A 27,404-nucleotide genomic window follows, 5' to 3' on the forward strand; every position below is an offset into this window, starting at 1 on the left:
ATAATTTGTGCTCGGTGGAGAACAGGCTGCCGTACAGTGACAGAGGACAAACCGAAGGACCAAGGTTGTATTAAGCTATATTTGCGTTTCAGCTTTTCGTGTTCGACAGTATTAGACATTTAAAGACATTTAAAGCGCCAGTTCTTCTACAGACAATGGCGTATATTCCCTAAACTGATTGTACCAGTGGATTCTGTGAGCTTTCACGTTAGCGCTGCATGTGTGCAGTCACAGTGATGCTAGCTTGTTATTCCAGTAGCTCTGCACATCAGTTAGTCTTATCTAAAATTGCACACACACACACGCCCGTCAGTGGGGCCACAATGTAACGATATTTGGCCCAAAAACAGACAAGCGCAGCTGTGTGACAGCGGGAATATTCCTCGGACGTTGCAATGTTTCTGTATGTACTGTTGCCTCAGCTAGTTTTGTGTAACAGCTCTGTGTTGCAGCCTCCAGGCAGTCCCTCAGGCATGTTTGCGTCTGTAAGTGGAACTAGGTCCTGAACAGGAAGTCGTCTGCCTTAAATAGTGAACGGACACACTGGGTTTTCTCGCTCATGCACGCTCTGTCTCTCACAGGTGTCCAACATGTCTGTGGATTGGGCAGGATATGGATACGCAGCCCTCGTCGCCTCCGGGGGAGTCTTTGGTTACGTCAAAACAGGTATGTGCCCTATTAGATATGAAAGAGGTGGAAGGTGTCAGTCTCCAATGAGCATAATTACCATCACCCCATATTAAAGTCTTCAGTAAGAAAGTTCACCATCAAACTTAAAATATGGAAACACCAGTCTGTGCATGCTCTTCAGTCCTGTGGCCGTCAGGTGCAGGTGTTGACCTGTGCTGTGCTCTTCCTGTTAGGCAGTGTCCCCTCCATAGCTGCTGGTCTTCTTTTCGGCGGGCTCGCAGGTTTTGGTGCCTACCAGGTCTCTAATGACCCCAATAACATTTGGGTGTCTCTCGGTTGGTATTCACACAATATATTTGTTGTGTATGCATTTGCATGAGGATTAAGTGTTTCTGAATGAGAGCAGTAATGCGTCTCTATGGTCAACATTTTCTACCACGTGGTGTCTTCCAGCTACATCAGGAGCTATGACTGGCCTCATGGGAAGCAGGTTCTACAAATCCAGGAAGTTCATGCCAGCCGGCTTGATGGCTGGAGCAAGGTATCCATCGCCTTCAAATGACCAAGCTGATTGTCCATGCATGAACTTATGCTAGATGATGTAACAGTGGTTTCCATTAAGGATGACTCTAACAGGATGTGGTGGTTACCCCTATGGAAGCAAATGTACTCACTGTATTAGTGTGATGTAGTCATGATGACTGAGTGAGATTGAGTTGAATTGAGTTATTGTAGTTATTGCTTATACAATTTCCAGTGCTCTGTGCGTGGAGTCTAATGTGCTTGTCTTGTTCCAGTCTTCTGATGGTGGGAAAGCTTGGCCTGACACTGCTCCAGAAACCCCACGAGTCCTAATGGAGTGAAGATTTTGATGTGTGCTCCATCTTCTGTTCCCGTAGCAGCCTGTCAGTGTTTGATTCTGACTCTGGAAAGTTAATGTCATTTTGTAAAAAAAAACAAAAAAACAAAAGTGTATATTTGAGGATGAAATATAGTACCTTGTTTATATAATATGAATGGTTGTCTTGTCCTTTTTGAATTCAATTCAGCCCAGTTTTATTTGTATTGTGCCAAATCACAACAGAAGTTGTCTCAGGACACTTTTTTTATCTACAGAGACCCAACAATTTCCTCATGAGCAAGCACTAGGCAACAGTGGCGAGGAAAAACTTCCTTTTAACAGGCAGAACCAGGCTGTGGGTGGGCGGCCATCTGCCTGGGCCGGTTGGGTGCGAGAGAGAGAGAGAGAGCAATGCAATCACAGTAAAAGTGACGGTTTTAATAATAGTCTCTTAACTATATGTAGTATAGATAGCATTGTATACACATATATATTTATGTGTGATACATGTACATATTGGTAACAAATAGTATGTAATACAGCATTAGTTACAGTGGATGTCAGGCAGGGTCATAGCAAGAGAGGTGCCTCTAATCCACAATCCATGTCCAACCACTACCCATGGGAACCTGCGAGACAACAGAGCACGAAGACTCCAGGGAAGAAGCCAAGTTTGTAACATGAAAATAAAGCATGTGGGTGTTAGAGATAGAGAGGAGCAGAGGAGCTCAGTGTATCAAAGGAAGTCCCCCCGACAGTCTAATCCTATAGCAGCATAACTAAGGGCTGGTCCAAGCCAAGCCTGAGCCAGTCCTGACTATAAGATTCATCAAAAAGGAAAGTTTTAAGCCTGCTCTTAAATGTTGAGACGGTGTCTGTTTCCCAGACAAAGACTGGGAGATGGTTCAACAGGACAGGAGCTTGATAGCTAAAGGCTCTGGCTCCCATTCTGCTTCTGAAGACTTGAGGAACCATAAGTAAGCCTGCATTTTGGGAACGCAGCGTTCTAGTGGGGTAATAAGGAACTATGAGCCTTTTAAGACAAGGTGGTGTATGCCCATTTATGGTTTTGTAATTACTGTAACATGAACTTCCATATATTTGTATAAAATGTTGACAAAATATTCAGTTAATTCAATGTGTAACCCAATTCCGCTGTCCTTTAACTTGGTATCCTTTAACATGCTCAGAAAATAAGATAGCATTGAACAAAATTTCAATTAAATAAAGATTACAATCCCATAAAGTTAAATAAAGCACTCTGTGAAGAATAACTGAAATAAAAATAAATAGCTGAATAACATTTTAAGTGACAGAAATACTAATGCTCCGTCATGCTCTACCTAGATGGAATCTCAGTATGTAATGTAAAAACAGTCAGAAAACACAAGTACTTCACACTAAACTCATGCTGAACTGTAGCATGACATGTAAACATACAGAAAAAATAATCAATTTCACAGAGTGGCTGGTTTTAGCACTGACATTTTAATGCAGTCCGCAGTTAACACTGTTAACCTTACAGGTAATGCAAAAGTGATCTTTGAACATAATGCTGGAATTGCTAAGTGTGCCGTGGTATAGCAAGCGCAACAGTGACACCTAGCGACTCATTCAAGCTACTGCCTTACAAATGCATAATACAAACAGGTGTGCAGCTGTCATAAATCATCAGAAGTTGAAGTAATCCATCCATCCATTATCTATACCGCCTATCCCTTTCGGGGTTGCGGGGGGCTGGAGCCTATCCCAGCTACAATGGGCGAGAGGCGGGGTACACCCTGAACCGGTCGCCAGCCGATTGCAGGGCCACATGTAAGGACAAACAACCATTCACACTCACACTCACACCTACGGACAATTTAGAGTCATCAATTAACCTGATGAGCATGTTTTTGGTCTGTGGGAGGAAGCCGGAGTACCCGGAGAGAACCCACGCATGCACGGGAAGAACATGCAAACTTCACACAGAAAGGCCCCGCCTGACCCGGGGATCGAACCGGCAACCTTCTTGCTGTGAGGCACGCGCACTACCTGCTGTGCCACCGTGCAGCCAAGTTGAAGTAATAATTTTTATTATTATTTTCAGTCACCATATGGTAAATAAAAGCAGGGGGGATCTTACTGCAGGGACTACTAATAAATGCTTTGTCATCAGTTGTAAAATAATGCTTGACAATAAATACTAGCATTGAAAATGACAATGTACTAAACTTAAATTCTACTCAAAATGCCCCAACACTAACAGTGAAATTGGCTCACACCAGATGCTTCAGGAATGCAGTGGGATTGTCTTGCAGACAGTAAAAATCTTGGTTCAGCATCATGGCAACAGTCAGACTCACATCAGACTCTCTGGAAACAATGTAATGACGTTTGGTCAAACAGACGAGCGCTGCTGTGTGACAGTGGAAAGATGTTTGTGTGTGTTCTGCAGCCTCAACTGGTTTTGTGTAACAGCTCTGTTCCAGGCAGTCCTTCAGGCATGTTTGCGTCTGTAAGTGAAATTAGGTTCTGAACAGGAAGTCGTCTGCCTTAAATAGTTACCGGACACTCTGGGTTTGCTCGCTCATTCACGCTGTGACTCTGACAGGTGTCCAACATGTCTGTGGATTGGGCAGGATATGGATACACAGCCCTCATCGCATCTGGGGGAGTCTTTGGTTACGTCAAAACAGGTATGTGCCCTATTAGATATGAAAGAGGTGGAAGGTGTCACGGTGGGAAATTAGATTATAGTGAAGAATTCTTTTCTTGCTTGTTTGTTGAATCTCTGATGAAGTCTTCAGTAAGTTTACCATCAAACTTAAAATATGGAAACACCAGTCTGTGCATGCTCTTCAGTCCTGTGGCCGTCAGGTGCAGGTGTTGACCTGTCCTGTGCTCTTCCTGTTAGGCAGTGTCACCTCCATAGCTGCTGGTGCTCTTTTCGGCGGGCTCGCAGGTTTAGGTGCCTACCAGGTCTCTAATGACCCCAATAACATTTGGGTGTCTCTCGGTTGGTATTCACACAATATATTTGCTGTGTATGCATTTGCACGAGGATAAAGTGTTTCTGAATGAGAGCAGTAATGCGTCTCTATGGTCAACATTTTCTACTATATGGTGTCTTCCAGCTACATCAGGAGTTGTGTCTGGCCTCATGGGAAACAGGTTCTACAGATCCAGGAAGTTCATGCCAGCCGGCTTGATGGCTGGAGCAAGGTATCCATCGCCTTCAAATGACCAAGCTGATTGTCCATGCGTGAACATATGCTAGATGAAGTGTAGAGTGTTGTCATACTCTGAAGCTATTAAATCTCTGAGAGCTAAAAGTCAAGAACAGGGGTGTGATATTCTCTTTTCTTTTTTTTTTACCTATTTTAAACCTTTCCTTTTTCGGTCATTATACAATTTCCAGTGCTCTGTGCGTGGACTCTAATGTGCTTGTCTTGTTCCAGTCTTCTGATGGTGGGAAAGCTTGGCATGACACTGCTCCAGAAACCCCAGGAGTCCTAATGGGGTGAAGATTTTGATGCGTGCTCCATCTTCTGTTTCTGACTCTTTGACTCTGACTCTGGAAAGTTAATGTCATTTTGTAAAAAGGATGAAATATAGTAACATGTTGATATAATATGAATGGTTGTCTTGTCCTTTTTGAATGAATGCAACATCAACCTTCACATATTTATTTGTATAAAATGTTTACAAAATGTTCAGTTAATTCAATGCATAATACAAAGAGGTGTGGAGTTGTCTTAAGTTATCAGAATAAGTTGATGTGATCATTTTTATAGCCATTACAACACAGGTTTTTTTAATTAGTCACCATATGGTGAATAAAAGCACAGGGATCTTACTGCAGGGACCGTTAATAAATGTTAATGCTTTATCATCAGTAGTAAAACAATACTTGACAATAAAAACTAGTGTAAAAAATGCTACTGTACTACATTTAAATCCTACTCAAAATACCCCAACACTAACAGTCAAATTGGCTCACACTGGATCCTTCAGGAATGCAGTGGGATTGTCTTGCAGACAGTAAAAGTCTTGGTTCAGCATCATGGCAACAGTCATCAAAACACAATTTGATAACACAGTCACACCACATTTACAGTTACATCTACACATCAGGCTCTCTGGAAACAAAACTATGCCACTGTGGCATAAACCATGTCTCCTAAAAACAATGTGCGATACATCATGTACATCTTTTGTGACACTACTGTACCATCTACCTCCATGCTGGATTTTTTTTTTTTTTTTTTAAAGATGTCATTTGTTTCAGTGGACAAACTTTCACATGCAGAATCTCCTCTGTGTTTTAGGTTGTGTGTGGTTAAAACTCTGCTTAGGGTTAACTTAGTCAAAGACCACTAGGCAACACAGTCCAACAAGCAGTAGAGGCTGCGCCACCCTCTTTCTGAACTACCGATTTCCACCATATTTGGATGTCCAGTCCACCCTGCCGTGGACGGGCTGTACAGCAGGAGCTCTGGTCAGGAGATTGCCAGAGGTTTTCCCCAGGGCTGAGTAGCTGCTGCCCTTCATCTGAGTCCTGTCTGCCCTCCTCTTCCAGCCCTCGTAATCTAGGGTAACATGCCAGTCAGTCAGTTTATCTCCAATATATATACATACTTATATATCCAGGTGTCTGCCTTCATTAACATGAGACACATTCACACGAGCTAAAAACAGATAGGATTTGATTTTTAAAAACCCTCATAGCAACTATTAAAAAATGGCAATACCTTCATTAGTTTCACTCAAAGATGAGTTGGATATGGGCTTGGCCTTGGCAGATTTTTGTTTGTCTTTTTTGTTATCAGGAGAAGAAGAAAGATTGACTGAAAGAGTGAAGACAGGAGAAGAAAAACACGTCTCAGTGAGCGAGAGTTTGGCCGGAAACACAGCAAATGAGAAAGTGGAAACTGAATAGAGAAAAGGAGGGAAGGACTAGGAATAGTCAGGCATGGTGGAATGGCTGAGACGGGACGACCATACAAGAGAGCAGTTACTCTTACAGGATACAGACATGGCGTTTACTTAGGATTAAGATACAATGATGAGTGCAACCAGTTGAGCCAGATAAGTGGAGCCATGAGGAGGTTATCTGATCTAAAAGTATCAACAATTATTTTGTTAGCTTTACACGGATGGAGTTGAATCTTACTTGAGTGCTGGCCAGCCAGAGGGGCAAGCTGGATTCTCTGTCCCACCGAGCCCACCTCTTTCTTTTGGAATGAGGGCATATAAGCACCAGAGAGGTTGTATTTGGTGCTTACAAAGTTGCCTAAAAGAGAAGGCAGACGTGGCTAAAACACAAATGCATACAAACGAACAAAACTTGAGTAAACACACCTAATAGATGTTTTCACACATGGCTTTACTGATACAAATTCTTTGCGTGAACATGTATGCAGTAGCTCCTGCATATGCAACAGCTCCTGAGGACCCAACAGAGACTAAGATCAAGTGATTGAAGTCATTCAGCTTTTCCAGTGACACCATCGGTCTGCTTCACCTGCAGTCACAGATGGTTATCAGTATAATTAGTGAAAAGCCTCATTGTTCCCTTATGAAGATGTTGTGGTTGTAGTGCAATTTAGCATCTATTTAGCAACTGGAGTTCTTAGTTCTCTGCTTAAACTGTGTATTTGCTCCCTCGTCTCCTGCAGAGCATTGAGCAGCTGGTTTCTTTCACATGTAAAGTCACTGGGTGAATACCCGAAGCCATCAAACTAACTACGACTACAATGTGCGCACACAAAAGAGCTTCAGCGTGACAACTAACTTGCGGTGAAAGAGTCAGAGATATCTAAATGAACAGTATTGCCTCCAACTGTAAAATACAACAAAATCATTCATGTGAAGTCGTCTCAGTTAAATACCTTTGGAGAGATCAATTTTCTCCAGTATTCTTTCTTTAACAACCGTTTTCTCTGGTGGGCTATCCACAGATTGAGACGCATTCTCGTCTAGTCTCACAGCAAATAGTAGAGTTGGAGCAAATGTGCATGCAATCAGAGAGAAAGAAGGATGAGAAAAAACAGACATGGGTGAGAAAATTGAGAGAAAAACCATGTACATGTGAGCACTGAAAAAAGAAAGAATTTAAAAGTGATATTCACGGGTAATGGTATCAAAACAAACGCTGTGTGTGTGAGTGTTGGGACAAATGAGAAGGGGGTGCAGTTGAGGGCCATTTAAGAAACACTTGATCTTACACCGACAGGCTTAATCTCATGAATAAGCAATGGGGAGGGAGAGACAAGGTGACAGAAAGAGGCAGAAGAAGAGAGGGAAGGAGGGATCACAGCGGGGACCCATATTATGTGTCTGTCTACATGACAAATGATTTATTGAGGCGTCCCATCTCAAAAGTCGCAGACGCCTAGGCTCACTCCAACAAGGCTTTGGTCAATGACCCCATAACTACTGATCAGGAGACATTAGCTGCATCATTAGCATTTAGAGCCTTTGTGTCACAGAGGACGGGTCATATTATGTAACAGCAGGTGACACTGACAGTCGCCAGGTTTCCACTGCATGGCAAAATGAGGCTAAATTCATCATTTACGTACAGTATATCTCTGAATAAATAGCTTTATTGCTGAACCATAATGTTTTAGCACAGTCATATATTCTCCAAAGGATAGTTATTTTTGCTAGAAGGTACAACGTTGTTTTGTCATATTTTATGTGGGATTGTATGTGTATGTCCCCAGTGGGTGCAATGTGTTGTTATTATGTAACATTTATGTCCAGGTGAGGGGTAAAATAAACACTGAGAGGGAGTGAAATATTCACTGAAACGCTACTTGCAATTCTCCTTTTATCAGGGAAAACGTATGAACATCCTGGGATATAACTCATTCAGTTCCTTTCTACATTATGAGAGTTCTGAAACAGAAAACACTTTTTTTAAATGTATGATTTCTTTAACATGTTCTTACCTGCGTTGGCTCTGGTCATAGATAGTCCTCCTCCAATAGGAGCAAGGGGTTTATTTACAGTGTTGGAAGAGTTCTCCCACAGATCCCGCAGCGTCATACCACTCAACTCCTTATCCCCAGAAGAAGTCTGATGTTTGCTGATCAACCCTTAAGGCAACAGAAATGATGTAATGTCACATCAGCCACCATGTTGCATTTTTCTAAAACTGGCACATCAGGTGGCTCCAAATTAATACAGCGATCCCTTATTGCTTTTGCTTGATATGAGGATAATGCGTCTCGCATGATCTATTCAGTCAGTCACCATAATGCTTGAATTACAGAATCTCCAAATAGCAACAAAGCCCTCAATCACACAATCACAGGACATCTGAGAGAAAGAAAAACTGGGTAGCCATAAAGAATGAGTGATTGTGATGTAACTCAATGCATTTTTCTACAAATTAATTAATTAAATCCTTGACATTTGCGTGAGTGGACCGGCTGATATAGGTTTCTGAGGTTTTATTGAGATAGTAACTTCATTCAGTACGTCTGGTCATTACACAGGCTATTTTTCAAAAGGTAATTAGATCTCCCAGCAGTCAAGCTTGGCAGTAAGTCACCTGACACAGATACAGCAAATCTTATAAATACATTTCCATGTGAGTTCAAATGGGGAACTGAGGCAAAGCCACAAAGAGAAGGGAAAAACTGTTTGTATAACACTAAATTATGATGCCCTCTTTCCAATGATAAAAATGACCTGATTGGCTGTTACTCACGGAGTCTTACCTGGTAAGTATCGTGACTGGCTCAGATAGTGCTGCCGTGCTGCAGATCCTGGGAGATTGGAGTCCATTTGGCCGATCTTAATATTGTTGGGTAATTTAGTAACTGTGCTGAAGGAATACAGAGGTTTCTGCTCCTTGGGCCTGAAAACAGAAACCAGACACTTAGAGGTCTGCACCAAAAAAGCATCTCATTTTAATACAGTCTTGAATGAGTGTCCATCTCCTCTGTGTGTTACGCATTTATACATTTACCAAATAATTCAGGCAGATTAGGCAGAAAATATTGCATGTACATATATAATTTTACAAACTATATGACAATGATAAAATGCTTCCTGAGTGTCAGTGCTTCAATTTTTGTCATATTGCCAGTCCAGTTCTGTTCAAACATGGCAGCACTGACTGTGGGCGGCGCTCCTTGGGGCTCCTCTCCTCCTCTGCATTCCCCAGGCTGGGTTTCTTGGAGTTGGAGGCGGCAGTTTCTGATGGGTCAGGCTCGTCCCAGCTGTCTGAGGTCTTGGCCACAGTCTGGCCCCAGCGACGACGGCCACTCTTTAGCACCCCCATCCCACCACCACCAATGGTGTTCTCGCTGCCCAGCGATGCTGCTTTCTGCAGAGGAAGAGAGGATATGTGTCCACACAAACTGTCAAGTTTAAATTGATAAACTCTGTCTTAGTAACTTGACTCCAGCTCTCAGCTATTTTCATTGTTAAGTCTCACCCCTCAGAAAAGGATTTGCGAAGTCAAGAGCCAGAAGGACTCCTTTATGTACTAGTATTCTGGCAAAACCAAAGACAGCCTATTTATCTGCATTATCTTAAGTAATTAAACATGAAATACAATAAATAAGGTTCTGATTGACATAAAGACACTCACTGCAAGGCCGAGGCATCCTGGTTTACTCTCAGTTTGGGGAAGGGGGATCTGTTGAAGAGGCTGATGGTGCTGCTGCTGTTGGTTTCTGCAGGAGGATGTGGAGGCTTTGGATTCAGAGGAAGACTGCTGGGGATCAGCCTTGGGCTCTGAGGCCTGCTTCTGGCCTAGCGGCCTGGCTTGGACCTTCTTGACCTCCTGGCTCTGAGGACGAGGCCCTAAGATCTGGCCCACCTGGAAGTACGGGTAACGCAGGGCCTAGACAGGAAGCAGAAAAGAATACAGATTGTTATTCTGTTATTATGAATATTCTGCAAGCATTGTTTTCTAGCAGAATGGAGATGTCTGCAACCTTGTGTACTCCATAACACCAGAGCCAAGGACTTCAAATCCTGTGCATACAAAGAACATGAACCTTGTACACACATTTTTTGGCCATTAATATATGTTATCATGCATTTTTGCTGAGTAGGTTTTAAGTTGCTCCTACACCTGGGAGCTTTGCAAACACGGAATGGAAAAGCATTGTCACTCCCACTGGAAAGGTGTTTCATACGCAGAGCCCTAATTAGGGTCTCACTGTGTTATGTCTAACTATGTGATGACCACCTGTTGCTTATAATATGTTCACACCAGCAGAGGTAGAACATTAAGCAGTGGCAGAGACAATAAAGTATGGCTTAAGTACTACTTAAAATGACTGGGATCAGGATGCTAATGCAATCTCAGTATTGGAACTCCAGATAATCTGCATGTAGTGGAGAGTGTTGCACTGTCATGGAAATTGCTTCTCTGAGAACAGGTATGTTTTTTTAGGATTAAGCAAAAATTATGTCCATATAGGTCCATGGAGTTCAGGTTATACTCTTGCCTCCAGAAAGACATGATGCACAAGTTAAAAACCTGGGGCAGTCGCAGACATTACTATATAACCACACCTTTAAATTCGACCTTGAGTCTCAGCTTAGCCTACCTGTACAGCAGTGGGTCTTTTTTTGGGGTCCCACTGCAGCAGGTCCCTCATCAGGGCGATAGCCTCATTGCTGGCATTGGGGATGAGGGTCTTCAGGTGTGTCGGCACACACTGGGGGAAACGAAAGTTCATAGCAGATGCTAGTTGGTAGCCCTCTGGCCAATCCGTCTAAGGGAAGACACAATGAGAGGTTATTCATTGTTTATTTAATATTGCAAATATGTGCAGATAAATAATTTGCTTCACACTGTCTATGGCTGTCTAAGTAGAGTATGGAAATCATATGTCACATCTACATCAGTGGCAGTGAATGCCTGCCAATCCCTGCCCATGCCTGCCCATGCTTGCCCTTGTGGTTGAGGTCACAGATTTAGTTCCTTGTCAGGTCATACCAAAAATGGGCTCTGACAGCTCTCTGCTTGGCAATCAGAGTAAATAGGCATGGATTTGGGGAAAGCCTTTGAAATGAAGTGGGCATCCTGTTCAGCATGGAGCACACTTAAGCTGCTTTACACCACAGAGAGAGAGCACTGCTCCTGGCCTATTTAAGTACTATTTATTTTTACATGATAAACATATTTCCTCTAAATAAACTTTATCGTGTCATGGGGGATATTTTTTCAGCATCTAAAAAGTTTTGTGTAATTACAGAATAAAAGTCAGTTATTTCCACCTCTCTCCATTCAGCTTCTTCTCACCTTTTTGACGGTGCCTAAGACTTGGCAGATTTTGAAGATCTCATCCACTTCACTGTTGCCAGGGAAAAGAGGTCTGAGAGTGTAGAGTTCAGCCATGATGCAGCCCACAGCCCACAGGTCAATAGGAGAGCTGTAGGTCGACGACCGGAGCAGGACCTCTGGAGCTCGGTACCTGGACAGAGAGCATACTCAAATAAACCAGCCAACAACCCCTACTGTATAGCTACATAAAACAGAGCATAATGCTCACAGTGCAAATTTTACTTGTTTCTTTTGCTTGAACTCACAAGGAGTCTAGCACACTGTACTTGATGTACAGGCTTTCATCTGTTCATCTTTAGGTTGCTGTTGATGCTGTGACAGTACTCTCACCATCTAGTTGATACATAGTCTGTGTAGGGAGGTTTGGAGCGGATCTCTCTGGCCAGTCCAAAATCTGCTATTTTCACCAACTCTGGACCCATGCACAGCAGATTCTCTGGCTTCATGTCTCGATGAAAGAAACCTGTAAAAAAGTTAATATAAAGCTTAGCCACAGTGTAGAGACTAAATGGCACCTTTTAATGGGGACTCTAAATGCAACCAAAGTTCAATCATACGCAACTACTCTACCACAATATTTTAAATTCAAATGCAGCAGTAAGTTCAGATAACACGAGAAAAGGAATACTGAAGAGCTGGTGAATGGATGCATATTTGCCTTCCACAGCAGTGACCCTGGTTTGAGGGTACGTGTATTCAAGGCTAGAGTATTTGTCATTGACACTTTCATTATCTAACCATGGCCACACTGTTTTGCTAACCTTAACCAAGTTGTTTTAGCTGGCTAATCTTACATATACAGTGAGTTAGTTGCCACATGCAGATATTAAAGGAAATGTGTGAATAAAAATGTTGGCACACTGGCATTTATGAAAGCATCTACATATGAAGGCATTTTCAGATATACATAGTGGAGCTGAAATTTATAATGCTATTATAAAATATACTATGACCCAGGTCTCTTAAATGTATCTTCGTAAAAACACACCTAGCAGGCATACTCAATGAAACATGTACGTTGCAGGTATGTTATATTGCACATACTGAGCTTGTGTTATTCTAGCTGAGGGTCCCACTACATTGCATTACATTTTAAAACATCAAACACACCCAAACCAAACTGGAAGCTCATGCTACCTTTGAGCAGGTAAAGAATGACAGACTAAAGCCTCTTACCATGCTTATGTACAAAAACCAACCCAGACAGCACTTGAAACAAGATGTTCCTAATTTCATTCTCTGAGAACATCTTATTCTCTCTAGCAGCAGTGCAAAGGGACAGAAAAGGAAGGGAAGAGGGGCAAAAGAGAAAAGAAAGAAAGAAACAGTTAAAAGAAAGAGAAATCCGGAAAAGCTGAGTTCTGGATGTGTGGAGGCGAGGGCAGACTCCGTAAGGCAAATAACAAGCTGGTTGTGAGTGTGTTTTTTGAAAGAGCTTTAAAATTTGCATCCCACATATGAGGCATCCACACATCCATTAATTACAGAAATGCAGACAGTGAGTCAGATGAGGCAGGTATGAAAGGTTCGCAAACAGCAAGATTCTGATCAATTAATCACCAATTGACAACTCAGGACTTTGGTTGAAATATTCCTCACGTCAGAGCTTTACAGTTTTGTCATTACTCGTACAGCCGCTCAATGAATCTTGCAGTATGCAAACACTCATGCAAGGCATGAAGGGAACACGGTACACCTACCATGTTTGTGAATAAATGACAGGCCTTGTAAAATCTGAAAGCTTATGTTTCGTATCACTGATTCAGGGAAGAATTTTTTTCTGTAAACATAAAATTGGTAGAATTCTCATGAGTGCGCTAACGTTAGCATCATCACTGCCTTTGTACACATACACTGGTAAAATATGCTGAAAAACAAGGCATACAGGAATATGTACATTTAGCCACTAAACTGACTAGCTGTAAAACATCGAGGGCTTCCTCGACTTGTCTGCACAAGACAAACTTTGGTGTGTACAGGTGCAGTGCAAACACAGGTTTCCAAACTAACAAAAACCTCAGGGCTTCCCTCGCAGACAGTATTAGTCTGCTGTCTGCAGTGCACAAGGGAGAGCTGAATGTAGGGCAAGTGCAAACTTTTGACAGCATGGTGCTAGAAATATAATATGTTATAATGGAAATCATTGCATTGGGTCCTTCAAATTCCATCACAATCTTATCAACATCTGGAAATGACCATGTTTCAGACTTGTCAGTGTGGAAACTCCTGACCAGATGCTAACATTTGGAAACTTTATGCTATGTTATGATAATGATAACTAACACCACTGATGTTATATACCTTGTACAAATATTTGCATTGTAAAGTACTTCTCGTCTTACCTGTCCTTCATAAGCTGATAGAGGTTCTCCTTCATATACTCAAAGACAAAGTACAGGTGATCATTCTCTCTGATTACCTCCTTCAGTTTCACCACATTTGCATGATTCAGCTTCTTCAGTGACTGGTGTGACAAATCGTGGAAAAGAGCAAGCAACAGCACTCATGGTTTATATTAGACATAAAACACAGAACTGTTCTACAATGACATTAAATGTTTACAATTAAGAGTCAGAATCAGAGAGAGTCAAACAGTTCAGTGTAATGGTGGTTATCATCAGTTGGTAAAAACTGGAGGGTGCACAGGACGAGACTGCAGAATTTTTGTAGCGTGTATAATACAAATGACAGTCCCTGAACCTGATTTCAGTGTGTGACAATTGAAAGTATGGGTTACATAGCTAATTTGCAATATTCGAAATGCAAAGATACACATAGAAGGTTTTTCAGGCAACAGTGCTTAGCAGCTGTCTCCCCCTGTTGCCAGTTAGTGGAAGTACTGCTGCTATCAGCTGTCACATAACCCGCCCATGGTGTCACCATCCTCACCTTCACCTCTCTGAGGTTCATACATTCTTCCCATGAATAAAACTTCCTCTTCATTCTGTGAAGCAAAGTCAAAAGCACACGTTAATTTGGAGTACAGATTAAATATGCATCAACTAAAGAACAGAAGACATCACACTGGCGGGCCGTATTTATTACCTCCAATAAACGGTCAAGTCATTACCTTTACAAAATTCCTTTGTGTGTCTCCATCAATAATTCAGCTTTTTTTAAGGCATCTTCAATTTCAGCTCATTTTGTTTCAAGAACAAAACCAGCAAAAGCTGTAGATTGTAAAATGATATAAATTGATTGTTGCCGTTGTTGTTCTCTGCTTGCATTAAGTTTAAAACACATCTTGACTCAGCTGATACACTGTCTGTTTTATCGCAGCATGTGCCGTCATGTACATTAAAACAAGGACACCTTTACAATAGTTTATCTTCTCTGATCAGTGTTACCTTTCCCTCTAACTAGAATTATGCAAGAGTTACAGAACGTGCAGATAGTTTTTCTCCTTTCTGGGCCCCTGCCAGTTTCAGCTGTCTCTTCCACAATGTCAGCAACCTGACACACTCCCTCGACTTTCACTCCCTTTCACCGTCACCACATGTATTGTCTTGCATGGTAACCAAATGATCAACTGGTGGACACATCTCCCCGGTTTCTCATCTATTATTGAACCCTGCTGCCACGCTGCTGAAACAAAGGCATGTAAGCTAGTTTGTTTGCCTTGGTGATAGCCAGAAACCAGTGGCCCTTAGTCCTAGATTTCCCTTTGAATTCCTGTTAGTGTGATGTTTATCTGGGGCTAAGAAAAAATCATTATGTGGGATAGTTGTAATTTATATACAGTATATGTATTTTTTTTAAGTACATCTGCTTTGCAAAACTTCTATGTTGAATATATAAACTACATTTACATTTATCGTGAGCAACGTGTAAAGCAGCTTTTAAAACTGCAGAAAGAAACAATATCACAATATTAAACTAGCCAAGTTCTCCCTTTCACAATTCTGGGACCACAGTGCTAATACAATAACAGTATACTTTAATGTAAAAGCAAAAAGAGAGACAACAATTAAAGTTCCCCTCTAGACATGTTTTAAAGTGGACCAAAATCAGGAACTAGCAGATGTATCAGAGCGGTCAGTTTGAATCTCAGATTTGAGGGAAGTGCACAGACATTTCCCCCTTCGGTAGAGGAAATTTCTCATTCTAGTGAGAAACTCTGCACAAAGTCGGTAAAGTCAAGGTCAGAAATTTTAGGGGACATAACATGAGAAAAACAAAAACTTTAAGTGGAGGGGATCTTTAAATCTCTAAGACAAAAAAATGCAAAATATCATTATCTTTACCTCTTGATAGCCACCAGCTCTCCAGACTCGTTGCTTCTCCCCATCAACACACTGCCGTAGGTGCCATCACCCAGCTGCTTCAGGGTGGTGTAGCGATTCATCATCTCTCAAGATGGTATCATCAGTTTGTTAACTTTCCGTATTCATAAAATAAGTCTTGGAAACACAACGCTGATTCATTGATCAAATATCTTCCTCCTTTCCTGTCCTCTTCTGGTGACAAAATATCTTTGTTTCGGAGGCCTCTTCTCCAGAAGAGTTTAATCGTTCTTTTCCCAGGAGGGCAGATTTTTAGTTGGCCAATATGTGACGATGCACACCAACTCTTGAAGTTCAAAACACATCTTGCAGTAACTGATCTGTTGTTAGAAAGGTTGGATCCTGGGGATGTAGGTCAGCCAACAGTTGACATTGTGCCTTCGCAATCCTTCAGTGACAGAAAAGAAATACACATCAGCAGCAGCAACAGATACAGTAGTTACCAATCAACTACTAACACAATGACTTTTAGAGGCTTTACCCACTCATGAAAATTCCACCAAAACAGGATTTATTACAGATCTAAGAACAAAGAAAAGCAAGCACCACTTTGTGTTTTTCCATCAGTGAAGAGGATTAAGTGTGTATCTCACTCGTAGGAGGCTCCAACATGACCACCCAAGGGAGATGACACAGCCAGCCCAAGGCAGATTAGGCCAACGGGGATGTAAATAGGATGTTACATCACCATCATGCTTACCGGCATCCACTACCTTTCCCAAGCGCCCTGCCCGGCAAGAGAATTTGATTGATGCCACAGTGATCACACAGTTATTATTGTGCATTGACCCAAAGGACTTCTTAAAAGTCACAGAAGCAAAAACAAAGTGGTTGTCAGACCTCCATGACAATGATATACTTTATTTTCCTACATGCATATCTGTCCACTGTTTCGTTTTGGATGGCAACACGCTGCACTAAATGTTTTCCTTTCTTTAATGCAATTGTATCATCCACATATGTATTCTGACATCGGCCTCATATCTAATGTCTTACAGGCAGTAAGGTAGCCTGAGTCACCTCACTGAAACCTTTTAAGCCTAGTTTATCCTTTTGCACATAGGATTAATGTTGGGTTGTCCAGTACATGTGCTATTTCTTAAATAGAATACCCAGACAAAGTCTGGGCCAAAAGAGTGCCAAATAATGTGTAGCACAATGTCTCCACAATTGAACATAATTCTACAGACCTACAATTAAATGTTGTGCACTATCAAAGAACTCACATAATGTTTCTCTTGAGCAAGGCAGTTAACACAGGTGGTGCTGGTTAAACAGCAGTCGCACAGTGTGCAGCTGTAAGACCTGACTGGACCTTAACGGATAGTAAAACCTGTTTCCTTAAGTATTGACCTGCTTTATTTAGGTTAAAGGAAATACTGTAGCAGGTAAGCCAAGGACAGCTAAACAAAGTGAGATTAGCGTTCATTTCATTGAATGGGGCGACAAACTCCCATCCACATGCAGAGAATGATGACCAAACTGGATTTACCTGCTAATCATTTAATGAATGAATCATCGGTGCAGTTAGAAATACGTCAATGTTTAAAGATTTGCGATCCCTTTTGCACACTGTGTAAAGACTTCTCAATTTCTCTTTTTTTCCACTGCAAAGGAGAAATGATTCCTCTGAACCAAACCCTGTATGATATCCACATTTTACTCAAACAATAAGGACAGGCTGAGATGTCAGCCAGTCTGCTGGCCTGCGCTCAGCTGTCACATATGGCAATCTGTTGTGGAGGGATTTAAAGGGAATTAAGAAGTATCCAGACCACATGACATGAGGAGGCTACTCAAGGTCAATTATATTGAAAGTACACGTGGACACTAACCTAACAGTGGACAAGAAACAGAGTACTACAAATTCGAGTAGTTAATTGGTGGGTTTCTGTGTTGCCCATCAGTAATGTTACTGTTATATATGTTACTGTTATATCCACACATTCAACACACAGCAGGTAAGCCATAAAACAAAAGCATGAACATATAGCCTCAAAACATAACAGTTTCGATTAACTAGCTTAACTTCTGGAAATAAACAGTGTAGTTTGACAGTTACGAGAAAAAGAGGAAAACATTTGTTGTTGGCATGTCAGTTTTGACAGTTCAGCTGCTCAACCATCTTTGTTCAAGCCTATTCCTCTGTTTCGTCTTGTTTTCTCCTTTCTCTTTTAGTTTCAAACTCACCATCTGGGGGTGTACAGTCCTTTTCCTTTATCGTTGTCTGGGCTCTATGATAACACGACGTATTTCCAGATAAAAACTCTCGTTGCATCGAAACCTAGCTGTTACGATAAAGGGCGCGTGTGTGCGTGCAACTGCTCTCCATAGCAACGGACACACAAACCGACGACTGCTGTTTAACTTGACAGGTGACAAGCGGCGCGTGCGGGCGCAATGCTTTGTGGGACCGCGGAAGTGTAAAATCCATTCAACAAATTGGGTGAATTAAGAGCAATCGCGGCACATCATAAACAGGACAATACAACTATGCAAGGTCTATTTTCTCACATTAAGAGAGAAAATAAAAACTTTTTTTCCGAGGAGCCCTCACTGTGAAACCACATGACCAAAACTGCATGTCCTCATTGGTGTGACAGCCCCGAGGTGGGCGGGGTCAGTATAAAATAGGAAATTGACTGTGCAATGTGTGAGATGAGGACAATGACAAAAACTTAACCTGGTTTTCATGATAAGGTAATAAAACTGTCGTCACTAATATACTGCATTGACATTGAAAGGAAACACGAATATGTTTATGATTTCCAGGATGCTATTGTATCATTCTGTTCCATACTTGAAAGGGACAGCATAATTTTGGATAATTGGGACAGTGTGAAAGGGCTTTGTTAGGGGAGAAAAGTATCAGTCTTGCAATAGCAAACCATTGTGTGTGCTCTGTATGCTCTAGATTAGTGTCTCTCAGCATCTTCATATGTTCACGCATCAACCAAAAACATGTTCATGGACTAGCCGGATTTTACTAGGTGTTCAAATGATGTGTTCATCAAACAGTTTGTGGGGAGACAGTTTCCGTGAATTTTGGACCACTACTTCAGTTAGATGTGTTCAATTCATTTTGGACTTTCGGCATAGAGTCTTAATTTATACCCTAATGATGTGCATGGGCAATTATATCAAAGAAAATAATTTAGTTATGCATTCAGGTAGCCGGTAGCAGGTAAATCAGAGACAAGATGTGCTATCCTAGTCGCCCAAAGGTCCTGTCCCGTCCCAATCATCCAAATGTTACCACAAAAGCCACAAAAATATGTCATTTGTTGGGCTTGTTTTCTTTCATGGCAAGTAAGATTACACATGATGGAAATTCAAAAACTGCCCAAATCACCCTCAATTCACCCTTAAGGTTGAAATTTTAATTAATTTGAAGCTGGATATTAATGTTCTTGATAGTAATTTTGCCCATTTTCCACAATATTTCTCTGTTATGTTCCAAACCCAAATAGACTGACAAAATGATTCTAGGTAGGCCCTCCACAAAGTGAGAACCACAGCCATTTAGATGTTTGTTTGTTTGTTTGTTTGTTTGTTTGTTTGTTTGTTTGTTTGTTTGTTTGTTTTAAATAAACCAAATGCTATTAGCCTGTGTAGCCAGATTCACACCCAAAATGCCAAGGTTGAATTATTTGTCCCCAAACAGAGCTGGTTGAACTGAGAGATGTCTTCTAAGGTAGACGTGTGTCGGAAAAAAAAGTGTGTCACCACCTCTGTGAACACAGCTGCAGTTCAAGCGTTGCACCAATAGATGGCGCTATATGACTGTTTTTCTTTTCATATCGACCAATACCTGTAAAGACACGTTCATGTCTAAAATATGAATTTACCATTTAAATATTATTTAATATGATTCAGTAGGCCTATAGTAATAATTGGGCCCAGTAAAAGTAAGATAAAGAATGAATGAATAGAATAGACTAAAGCATCACCTGCATCACCCGGACGATCACAGGTAAGTTGATTCAAAAGAGCTGATAAATGCTCTGTGGACATTTATCGTGTGTGTGTGTGTGTGTGTGTGGGGGGGGGGGGGGGGGGGGGTCTTCGCACACACACACACACACACACGAGCCAGGTTAAGCCAAGAAGCAGCAGAAGGGGGGGATAACGAGCGGAATTTTGCGCTAAGAGGATTATCACAGTAGTTGGTCTCCCGCTGGTCCTATCAATGAATGCCCGGTTCGCCGGAATACAGCGCACCGCGACGCCATGCAATAACCTGCCGGAGTGCGACCGAGGAAACGGTTCAACGTTCGATCTGGTCCGAGTCGGAGGGCGTTTTGAACCGGTGGTGTATGTAGATTAACGGCGACACAACAAGATGACCTCTGAGAGTTTTTACCTGTTGGAAGCGCACGGGAAGTCACCGGGACTGCGTCTGCACCGGAGAGCGGTTTCCTGAGGGGGCTTGGTGAAAGGTCGTTTCTGACATGAAGACCCGACCTGCCGGGATCGGCAATGCCAATGCCGACTGGATGGGTTCGCTCCCGTCCAAGATCAGTGCCATGCCCCTCAAACACCTCGCCGTGCCAGGTGAGTCTGTCGTGCGTAAAGATGATCCATCTGTCCATCACACCTGGATTTACACGAGCGTAACATATCTGAGGGGAATGTGATATTAACTATGCTGAAAACACATATAGCCTACCACCTTGTCACTTCCTCCCGTCCTCTATTGTCTGCTTACACCTGCTGCATCTTAACCTGTGTCGCCCGTTGTCTTTTCCTGCTGGCCCAATCAACAACAATCTTCTCTCTTCTAGGGTCTCATGATTCTTTTACCTACTGGGTGGACGTGCACGCTCCCGTGGGTCCCGATCAGAAGACCTACGTGAAATACCTGGCCACCATGTTCAGCGTCTTAGCCAAGAAAGTCATGGTGAAGTGGTCCATGACCCAGGTGCTGAGTTCAGATCAGTGCAGACCCAGATTTTTAAAGTCTGTGAATTTTACAGCACAGCAGGTGTGTTGGATTTTGCAGCCAGTTTTAATGTATAATGTCTCTTTCCTAGAACCTGACATTTAAAGAGCAGCTGGATGCAGGAATCCGCTACTTTGATCTCAGGGTGTCCTCCAAACCCGGTGAGCCTGGAAATGAGATCTACTTCATCCACGGCCTGTTTGGCCACAAGGTGAGCAGTGGAGGAAATATGTGCTGACATTTAAATGCTTATCAAAACTATCAAAATTAGATTTAAATGTTGCTTCAAAAATTTCAACTTGTTTGGATCTTTCTCCTTTATTTTCTCTCTAACACCATCAGTAGTGATATACCAGTCTTGTGTTCTAGTTTCCAGCTGATGTTGTTGTGGTGGGATGGATTTGGCCTTGAACAGGGATCAAAGGCTGTGAGTTTAGTTGTAAACATCCCTCCTCTGACATGTGCCTGTCTCCAGTGTTTTGCTGCAAGTCGTGAGCCATGAGATGGACTTGTGGCTGTAAAATACTCAGTCAAACATATACAGGATGGTTGATAGCAGGGACAACAGCTCAATCATGTACATTGTATAATGTACTGTGTTCTTCCCCAAAGGTGAGAGATGGCTTGTTAGAAATTAACTCCTTCTTAAGCAGACACAAGAAAGAGGTGAGAAGCTGCCTTAATAGCATTTTTTATTATTTCTTTTTTGAACACTTATACATAAGCATGATTCTAGGCTGATAGAAGGATTTGACCCACTCACTGATTGAATTTGATGTTTGATTGGTGTAGGTGGTGTTTCTAGACTTCAACCACTACTATGCAATGGACGCAGAGCATCACGTGTACCTCCTCAACATGCTCCAGGAAGTGTTTGGCAGCAGGCTTTGTAACAACTGTGCAGTGGAGGCCATCACTCTGGACTTCCTCTGGGACAAGAAATTCCAGGTGAGATGCAACATTACTTGAAAAATCTTTTCATCCATTTACCTCTGATTTTTCAAGTCTTCATTGGAGATAGAAGATTATTATCTGCATCTAGGAACTGAAGGTCTTCACTATTGCTTTTCGCCTACGTATGTGCATATTATATACACGTACATGCACAACTAAAGGCAATATGCTGGTGTGTGTTTACTGGACAGCCCACTTAACTCGTGTGGTCAGGTAATCCCTGCTGCCTGTGACTGTCCTGGTCAGGAATTAGTTGTGGGTGTCATCCCATTAATGCTTGTTCCACCCTCCAACCCACCTTCGTTCTTTCATGGTGTTTAGCTTTTGGCCTTTCTTATCTTTCTCCCTCCATTTCTCTTTGTTGTTTTTTGGGGTTTAGCTTTCCTGCATTTCTGCCTCTTTGCTAAACTCCCCTCTCTCTAGATCTGCCTTTCTTTTACATCTCTTATCATTCCTTCTTTTCCTCATCTCACACTGTCTTTTTTTTATTCTTTCTTTTTCCTCCTCCTTTAAATACACATTCTTACATATATAGACATGGGAAGCTCCACATACAGATGCATCTCAATGTTGTGTCTGCACGTTTGTAGGTGCATGTCTGTGTCTAGTTCAGATACTATCAGTTGAACTCCTGTTCCCATGACCCTAATCTGTGACTGGCTTAGTTGGCAAAGGAGAAGGAGGGCAAGAGAGAGAGAGTGCAGAGTGCAGAGTGCACTGAAACACAACCAGCCTCTCACTGGTTCACTGGTAAATTGCTGTGATCAGGAGCTGGCGAGTCAAATGTGTTTTTCTGATTTTAAACAAAATTATCACACCTACTTTACTGGGATGTTCAGCCCTGATTCACATGAATTTTCTATCAATTGTAGATAATGTCCAGATGAAAAGTCTGTGTTAATAAGACAATACTGTGAAAGTGTGTACATATTACTGTAAACACTGAGATATGAGTAATTATATAGTAAGTTTGGGGTTAAGGTTGGGCGTCCATGTTCGGGCTATGTTGTGTAAATGCAGGAGAAAAAGACAAAATAAAAGCATTTTCATGACCTGATGTTTGATGTTATACCTGCTAAATATGTATAAACATGTCACATTACATGAAGTAACACATTAATGTCATTTGAGGGTAAGCCTTGCCTGTGCAGTCTTTTAAACACACCTATTCTTTTATCCTCTTGTCTCCTCAGGTGATTGTGTTCTACCATCATCCATCAGCTCAGGGCATCCCTGCCATGTGGCCTGGCAGCAAGATCCCAGCTCCCTGGGCCAACACCACCGAGCCCAACAAGCTCATTCAGGTCAGAAACATTCAAACCCTGTGATAACGACTCACCAGCATGGAGCCCCCATACCTACTTCTTTTGTCTTATTCAGTGGAAATTAATACAGACATCTTCAATTTACTGTTTGGCTGAGGATTGCAGCTAAAGAATCTGTTTAAACTGTTTGCACTGGACATTCTACTGTCTAGTTCCTGGAAACTACACTGAAGCAAAGAGCCAAGCAGGGCTCCTTCCACGTGTCTCAGGCCATCCTCACACCCAGGGTTAACACTGTGGCCAAGGGTCTGGTCTGGGGGCTACGCAACTACCTGGTGGAAAGGTCAGTGGTTGATTTTAGAAGGTTGTGATGGATAACATTGTGGATGTGTGGATATACATGAATTAGACTTTGGTGGTTTTGATACACCAGTTTCCATAGAATTTGCTTTGAAACACATGGGTTTAGGAATCCAGCCAAAGCGTGTTTGTGCTCATGCATTTTTGAACCTACATTAATCTCTCACCAGGAGAGGGCAGTACAGTAAACGCAAAAAAAAAAGTCTGCAACAAAGGGGATTGCCGGCTTTGCACATGCCCATGAAAAGGAGAAAATGAGTTTAGGACCCTATCTTCAAATGCATAGCAATAATAGAATAATACTTTAAATGAACCACTTTAACATTCATGCTAACCAGGATAATCGCTTGCAATAAAAAGGTAAAGTCTACATTTAGCTATAAATTTATATGAGTGATTCTTATCTGTTGTGCACAGCTGCCACTGTATGAAATGCTTCTCCCTCAGTGCATTAAATCCCTGCAGCCTTCTGAAGGCAGCAGGACAGATGTCAAAAAGTCTAACTTCAGAAGTGTCACGTCAGAACGCATGCGCCGTTACGCATGGTGGCCCATTGTGTGTACCTTAATTAAATGATTAAATCACAAGCAAATGACACAAGGCTGCTACATAATAACCCCCTGCACCTATACATATGCAAGAATGTTTGGTTATAACTCGGCATTCTGTTGTTTATGCGGGTGACATCGGATCAACGTGGCGCATCAGGCTGATGCGTGAGTGGTTCATTCCCAACTAAAAGCAGACAAAAAGGACAGTGTAAAAAACTGAATATACCCTGTCCTCTACTAGATTGTGGCACGGTGGTAAAACTAGTGTGGATGAGCGTGTTTGTGCTGTGTACTTATTACAGTTTGAATAAGTAAAAAAAAAAAAAAAAAATCTGTCCCAGCATGCATCTTTATATCTACCTTCTCTGTTACAATGTTCTGACTCTTCACTGGTTCATTTCACTAAGGATTACTTTTAATCCTCTTTTTCCATAGAGGATCAAAGAGAAAACACATTTCATCTATCAGATAAGGGATCTTACTTCCTAAGCAAGAACTAAATTATTTGCACAAACTTAAGCAGCCATCTAACTTGCAGAGCCTGAGATTTAAGTGGAAATGACAGAGGAAATCCTGACTTAGAGTACATACCCACCATACCCTCACATGTGGGAGAAACAGCCGCTGATGCCGGGGTATAAGGCTCCTGAACGGACGCTCTGGCGAGACAGGAGGTGGCCTGACTTTGCACTTCCGAGGAAATGGGATTGTTTATCAGCGCTGGAGAAACATTCCCACTTCCTGGTTTTGTTCTGCTGGCGGCTCAGACATAGTGGAGAGTTTTTCGGTGTTAGAAGTGACACAGCAACAGAGTCATGGTGTGTGCGTGTCTATGCCAAGACCCAAAAACAGAAAATGCCTGAATGCAAAGCAGTAATTTTGAGACAATAGTGGCAAAGTAGTCTGCCACTGACAGACAGACACAAACATCACTCGCTTTAACTTTTTGCCCCTTCAGATCTGTGTCCACATTCTAACTCATCAAGATACTGCATCTCAAAACTTCATCAGCAGCTTTTCATGATTTTGGTGGACAGATAGACAGGCAGCCAAGGAACAACTGATTAGATTTTGGCAACGGTATAGCCATAACTATAAACCTTACAGAGACAGAAATTTGGCTCTAGATGCTTTGAGTGTGCTTGTAAGGTCATGGAAGCAGTTCCAACTGAAATCCAAGTGACAGAATGTTCAACTTGACTTCTGATTTAAACTTTCTCCTCCTGTGGCTCCAGAAACCTGCCGACCATCATGTCCTGGGTTGAGGCTCAGAGGCCGGGGGTGGACGGGGTCAACATCATCACCTCTGACTTTGTGGAGCTCACTGACTTTGCCAACATTGTCATCAAACTCAACAACCTGCTGTTGTCCGAACAGGGTCACAAGTCGAGATGACACATGTTTGCATAACAGGACAAACTGTGCTGACCCAGAGTTTGGTGGAGGTTGGAAGTCAGATGGCAGATGCCTCCCCCATTGCTGGGTAATAGGTCTTACATAATGCTGGAGTCCTGGGAAATTTTTAACAATTTTAAGTTTCAATAATAATGTATTACATTACATCAGTGACTTTTTATCATCAGCTAGCAAATAGCTATTTCTGTAGCTGACAAGGTTTTATTTTCTTGCTCTTCAGCAGGAAGATGCACAGGAATTCAGTATGAGTCAGATACCTTCTAGACGCTTGAATTGTATAAAATCTCTAAATCTTTTAGGAACTCAGCAACAAACTTTTGGAAAGTTGAACATCACAGTTTTGGTTGTAGTCGACTCTCTCAGCCACAGTATCATGCACAAAGTCCAAAAGAGGGAAAGAAGCTGGAGCTCAGCTTACAGAGCACAGGGCATGCCCAGAGGCATTTTTTAACCATCATGAGGTCGACCAGCTCAGTCATACCACAGCTCTGGCTTCTTTTCTGGATTCCTTTACTGCATTCCCTTTTGAGGAGAAACTGGAAATAAGGCAACGCAGCACAGAAACAGACTGACAGGTACCTGTCATCTGGACAGTGATCACAAGATTCAGGGATTTAGCTTCAAAGTTCAAAAATACCTCAAATATTACAAAAGTTGTCTTTTTGTCTTTTCAAATGTTGTGATCACCTCACTTTTTTTAATGATGGTGAAAGCGAGGATCAAATATTACATTTTTTTTCCTTTTGCTTGTTGAAATACTGTATGTTTAGGTATTTAAGTGACTCAGAACACGTGTACACATTAGATTTTGGAGTGAAAAGCCGCTGAGACAAATCCTTGCTTTACAGACTGATATATCCAGCATTTTGTTGGACAATTGGGAAGTTTAAAAGAAAAAGCTTTAGATGGCTGTGGGGTTTGTTTACACTGCATTTCAAACACACTAATAATTGTAAACACTTGGCCAGCGAGCTAAAGTCAGGTGTTTAACTATGTGCTGTGTTTTTCCATTAATTAAATGCACATAATGGAGAAGTACAGGCTGAGGTATTTTTGTTTCTATGTTAAGCAAAGTCACATGTTGTAAAAAAGGAGCCCACTGTGTCAACACTGTCTGGATACTTATAGCTGGGCTATATAGTTTAACTACAGATGCTAACAGTGGCACCTTTAGGGGGGAATTGCAGAGAGAAAGCCAAATATGTGTGGAAATTGTGCCACAGTTCCCGTAAAACACATGCACCCATGCATATACACAGCTTAAATGTTTATGTTTACGGTATTTTTCTCAGTATTTTTTTCACTTCCATTGTTGAACGCAGGAAAATATGTTGAAATGAGTTAAAATGTATGCAGGGGAAATACTTAGAGGTGTAATCACAGTATAGTATATGACCATGTCCAGCATGTGTAAAGTCTGCACCAGGCTCTATAAAACAGACCATAATGCATGTAGAAATAGCAATTGTCATCTGAAATGTTTAATATGTGCGTGTTACTGTGTGTGCGTGTGTGTGTGTGTGTGTGTGTGTGTCCCTTGTGGGCCCGGTGATTACTATGCATGACATAGACAGTAGTACAGTGACAGTCACACTGCATTCCTGTGGTCAGAGTAGAGACAGAGAGGGAGACTGCAGAAGAAGTGATTTATAAAGCAGAGGAGCAGTTAGAGAGCAGAGACAAAAGGAAGAGAAAGCCCCGCTGGGATCATAGAAAATGGAGAATGCAGAGTTATCTAAACAGCTGATTTCTTTTTTTTCCCCCTTCTGCTGCGGCATCATCTAACAAGAAAGTAAAAATGTTTATGTTTCGTATCAACTCTGTCCTTCACTCCCTGGCTCACTTGTGTGAAATTGGCCGTT

At 41.9% G+C, this 27,404-nt stretch overlaps 4 protein-coding genes across 9 annotated transcripts; 3 read left to right on the forward strand and 1 right to left on the reverse strand.

Moving 5' to 3' along the window:
* Positions 1-1,645, forward strand: tmem14ca (transmembrane protein 14Ca). Of its 3 annotated transcripts, none has more exons than XM_070985869.1 (5): positions 1-64; positions 582-666; positions 864-965; positions 1,084-1,171; positions 1,428-1,645. In XM_070985869.1, the coding sequence occupies exons 2-5, from the start codon at positions 591-593 to the stop codon at positions 1,483-1,485; spliced, it is 324 nt and encodes a 107-aa protein (XP_070841970.1). In that variant the 5' UTR covers positions 1-64; positions 582-590; the 3' UTR covers positions 1,486-1,645. The 3 variants fall into 3 exon arrangements, with proteins under 3 accessions (XP_070841970.1, XP_070841969.1, XP_070841971.1); XM_070985868.1 differs by having other exon boundaries at positions 37-485; XM_070985870.1 differs by lacking the exon at positions 1-64 and adding an exon at positions 87-207.
* A 2,242-nt stretch (positions 1,646-3,887) lies between these two features.
* On the forward strand, positions 3,888-5,010 carry LOC139346666 (transmembrane protein 14C-like). Of its 2 annotated transcripts, none has more exons than XM_070985866.1 (5): positions 3,888-3,968; positions 4,065-4,149; positions 4,368-4,469; positions 4,588-4,675; positions 4,912-5,010. In XM_070985866.1, the coding sequence occupies exons 1-5, from the start codon at positions 3,888-3,890 to the stop codon at positions 4,967-4,969; spliced, it is 414 nt and encodes a 137-aa protein (XP_070841967.1). In that variant the 3' UTR covers positions 4,970-5,010. The 2 variants fall into 2 exon arrangements, with proteins under 2 accessions (XP_070841967.1, XP_070841968.1); XM_070985867.1 differs by having other exon boundaries at positions 3,888-3,935.
* A 116-nt stretch (positions 5,011-5,126) lies between these two features.
* Positions 5,127-18,460, reverse strand: mak (male germ cell-associated kinase). 3 transcript variants are annotated; one of them, XM_070986322.1, is made up of 16 exons: positions 18,245-18,460; positions 16,016-16,442; positions 14,661-14,715; positions 14,114-14,235; positions 13,472-13,551; positions 12,102-12,234; positions 11,730-11,901; positions 11,032-11,199; positions 10,062-10,316; positions 9,586-9,794; positions 9,184-9,323; positions 8,410-8,556; positions 7,345-7,431; positions 6,627-6,746; positions 6,205-6,300; positions 5,127-6,042 (listed from the first exon to the last, which is right to left on the reverse strand). In XM_070986322.1, the coding sequence occupies exons 2-16, from the start codon at positions 16,117-16,119 to the stop codon at positions 5,882-5,884; spliced, it is 2,049 nt and encodes a 682-aa protein (XP_070842423.1). In that variant the 5' UTR covers positions 16,120-16,442; positions 18,245-18,460; the 3' UTR covers positions 5,127-5,881. The 3 variants fall into 3 exon arrangements, with proteins under 3 accessions (XP_070842423.1, XP_070842422.1, XP_070842424.1); XM_070986321.1 differs by lacking the exons at positions 13,472-13,551; positions 18,245-18,460 and adding an exon at positions 12,948-13,030 and having other exon boundaries at positions 5,723-6,042; positions 16,016-16,250; XM_070986323.1 differs by lacking the exons at positions 6,205-6,300; positions 13,472-13,551; positions 18,245-18,460 and adding an exon at positions 12,948-13,030 and having other exon boundaries at positions 5,762-6,042; positions 16,016-16,250.
* Positions 18,461-20,262: 1,802 nt separating this feature from the next.
* plcxd2 (phosphatidylinositol-specific phospholipase C, X domain containing 2) lies at positions 20,263-27,292 on the forward strand. Its single transcript, XM_070986092.1, has 8 exons — positions 20,263-20,608; positions 20,839-20,975; positions 21,088-21,207; positions 21,609-21,662; positions 21,789-21,944; positions 23,144-23,254; positions 23,428-23,558; positions 25,362-27,292. Exons 1-8 carry the CDS (start codon positions 20,506-20,508, stop codon positions 25,519-25,521), a joined length of 972 nt encoding a protein of 323 aa, XP_070842193.1. The 5' UTR covers positions 20,263-20,505; the 3' UTR covers positions 25,522-27,292.
* The last annotated feature ends 112 nt before the right edge of the window (positions 27,293-27,404 follow it).

Source organism: Chaetodon trifascialis, chromosome 18 (genome assembly GCF_039877785.1).
Source record: "Chaetodon trifascialis isolate fChaTrf1 chromosome 18, fChaTrf1.hap1, whole genome shotgun sequence".
NCBI classification, from domain to species: Eukaryota; Metazoa; Chordata; class Actinopteri; order Chaetodontiformes; family Chaetodontidae; genus Chaetodon; species Chaetodon trifascialis.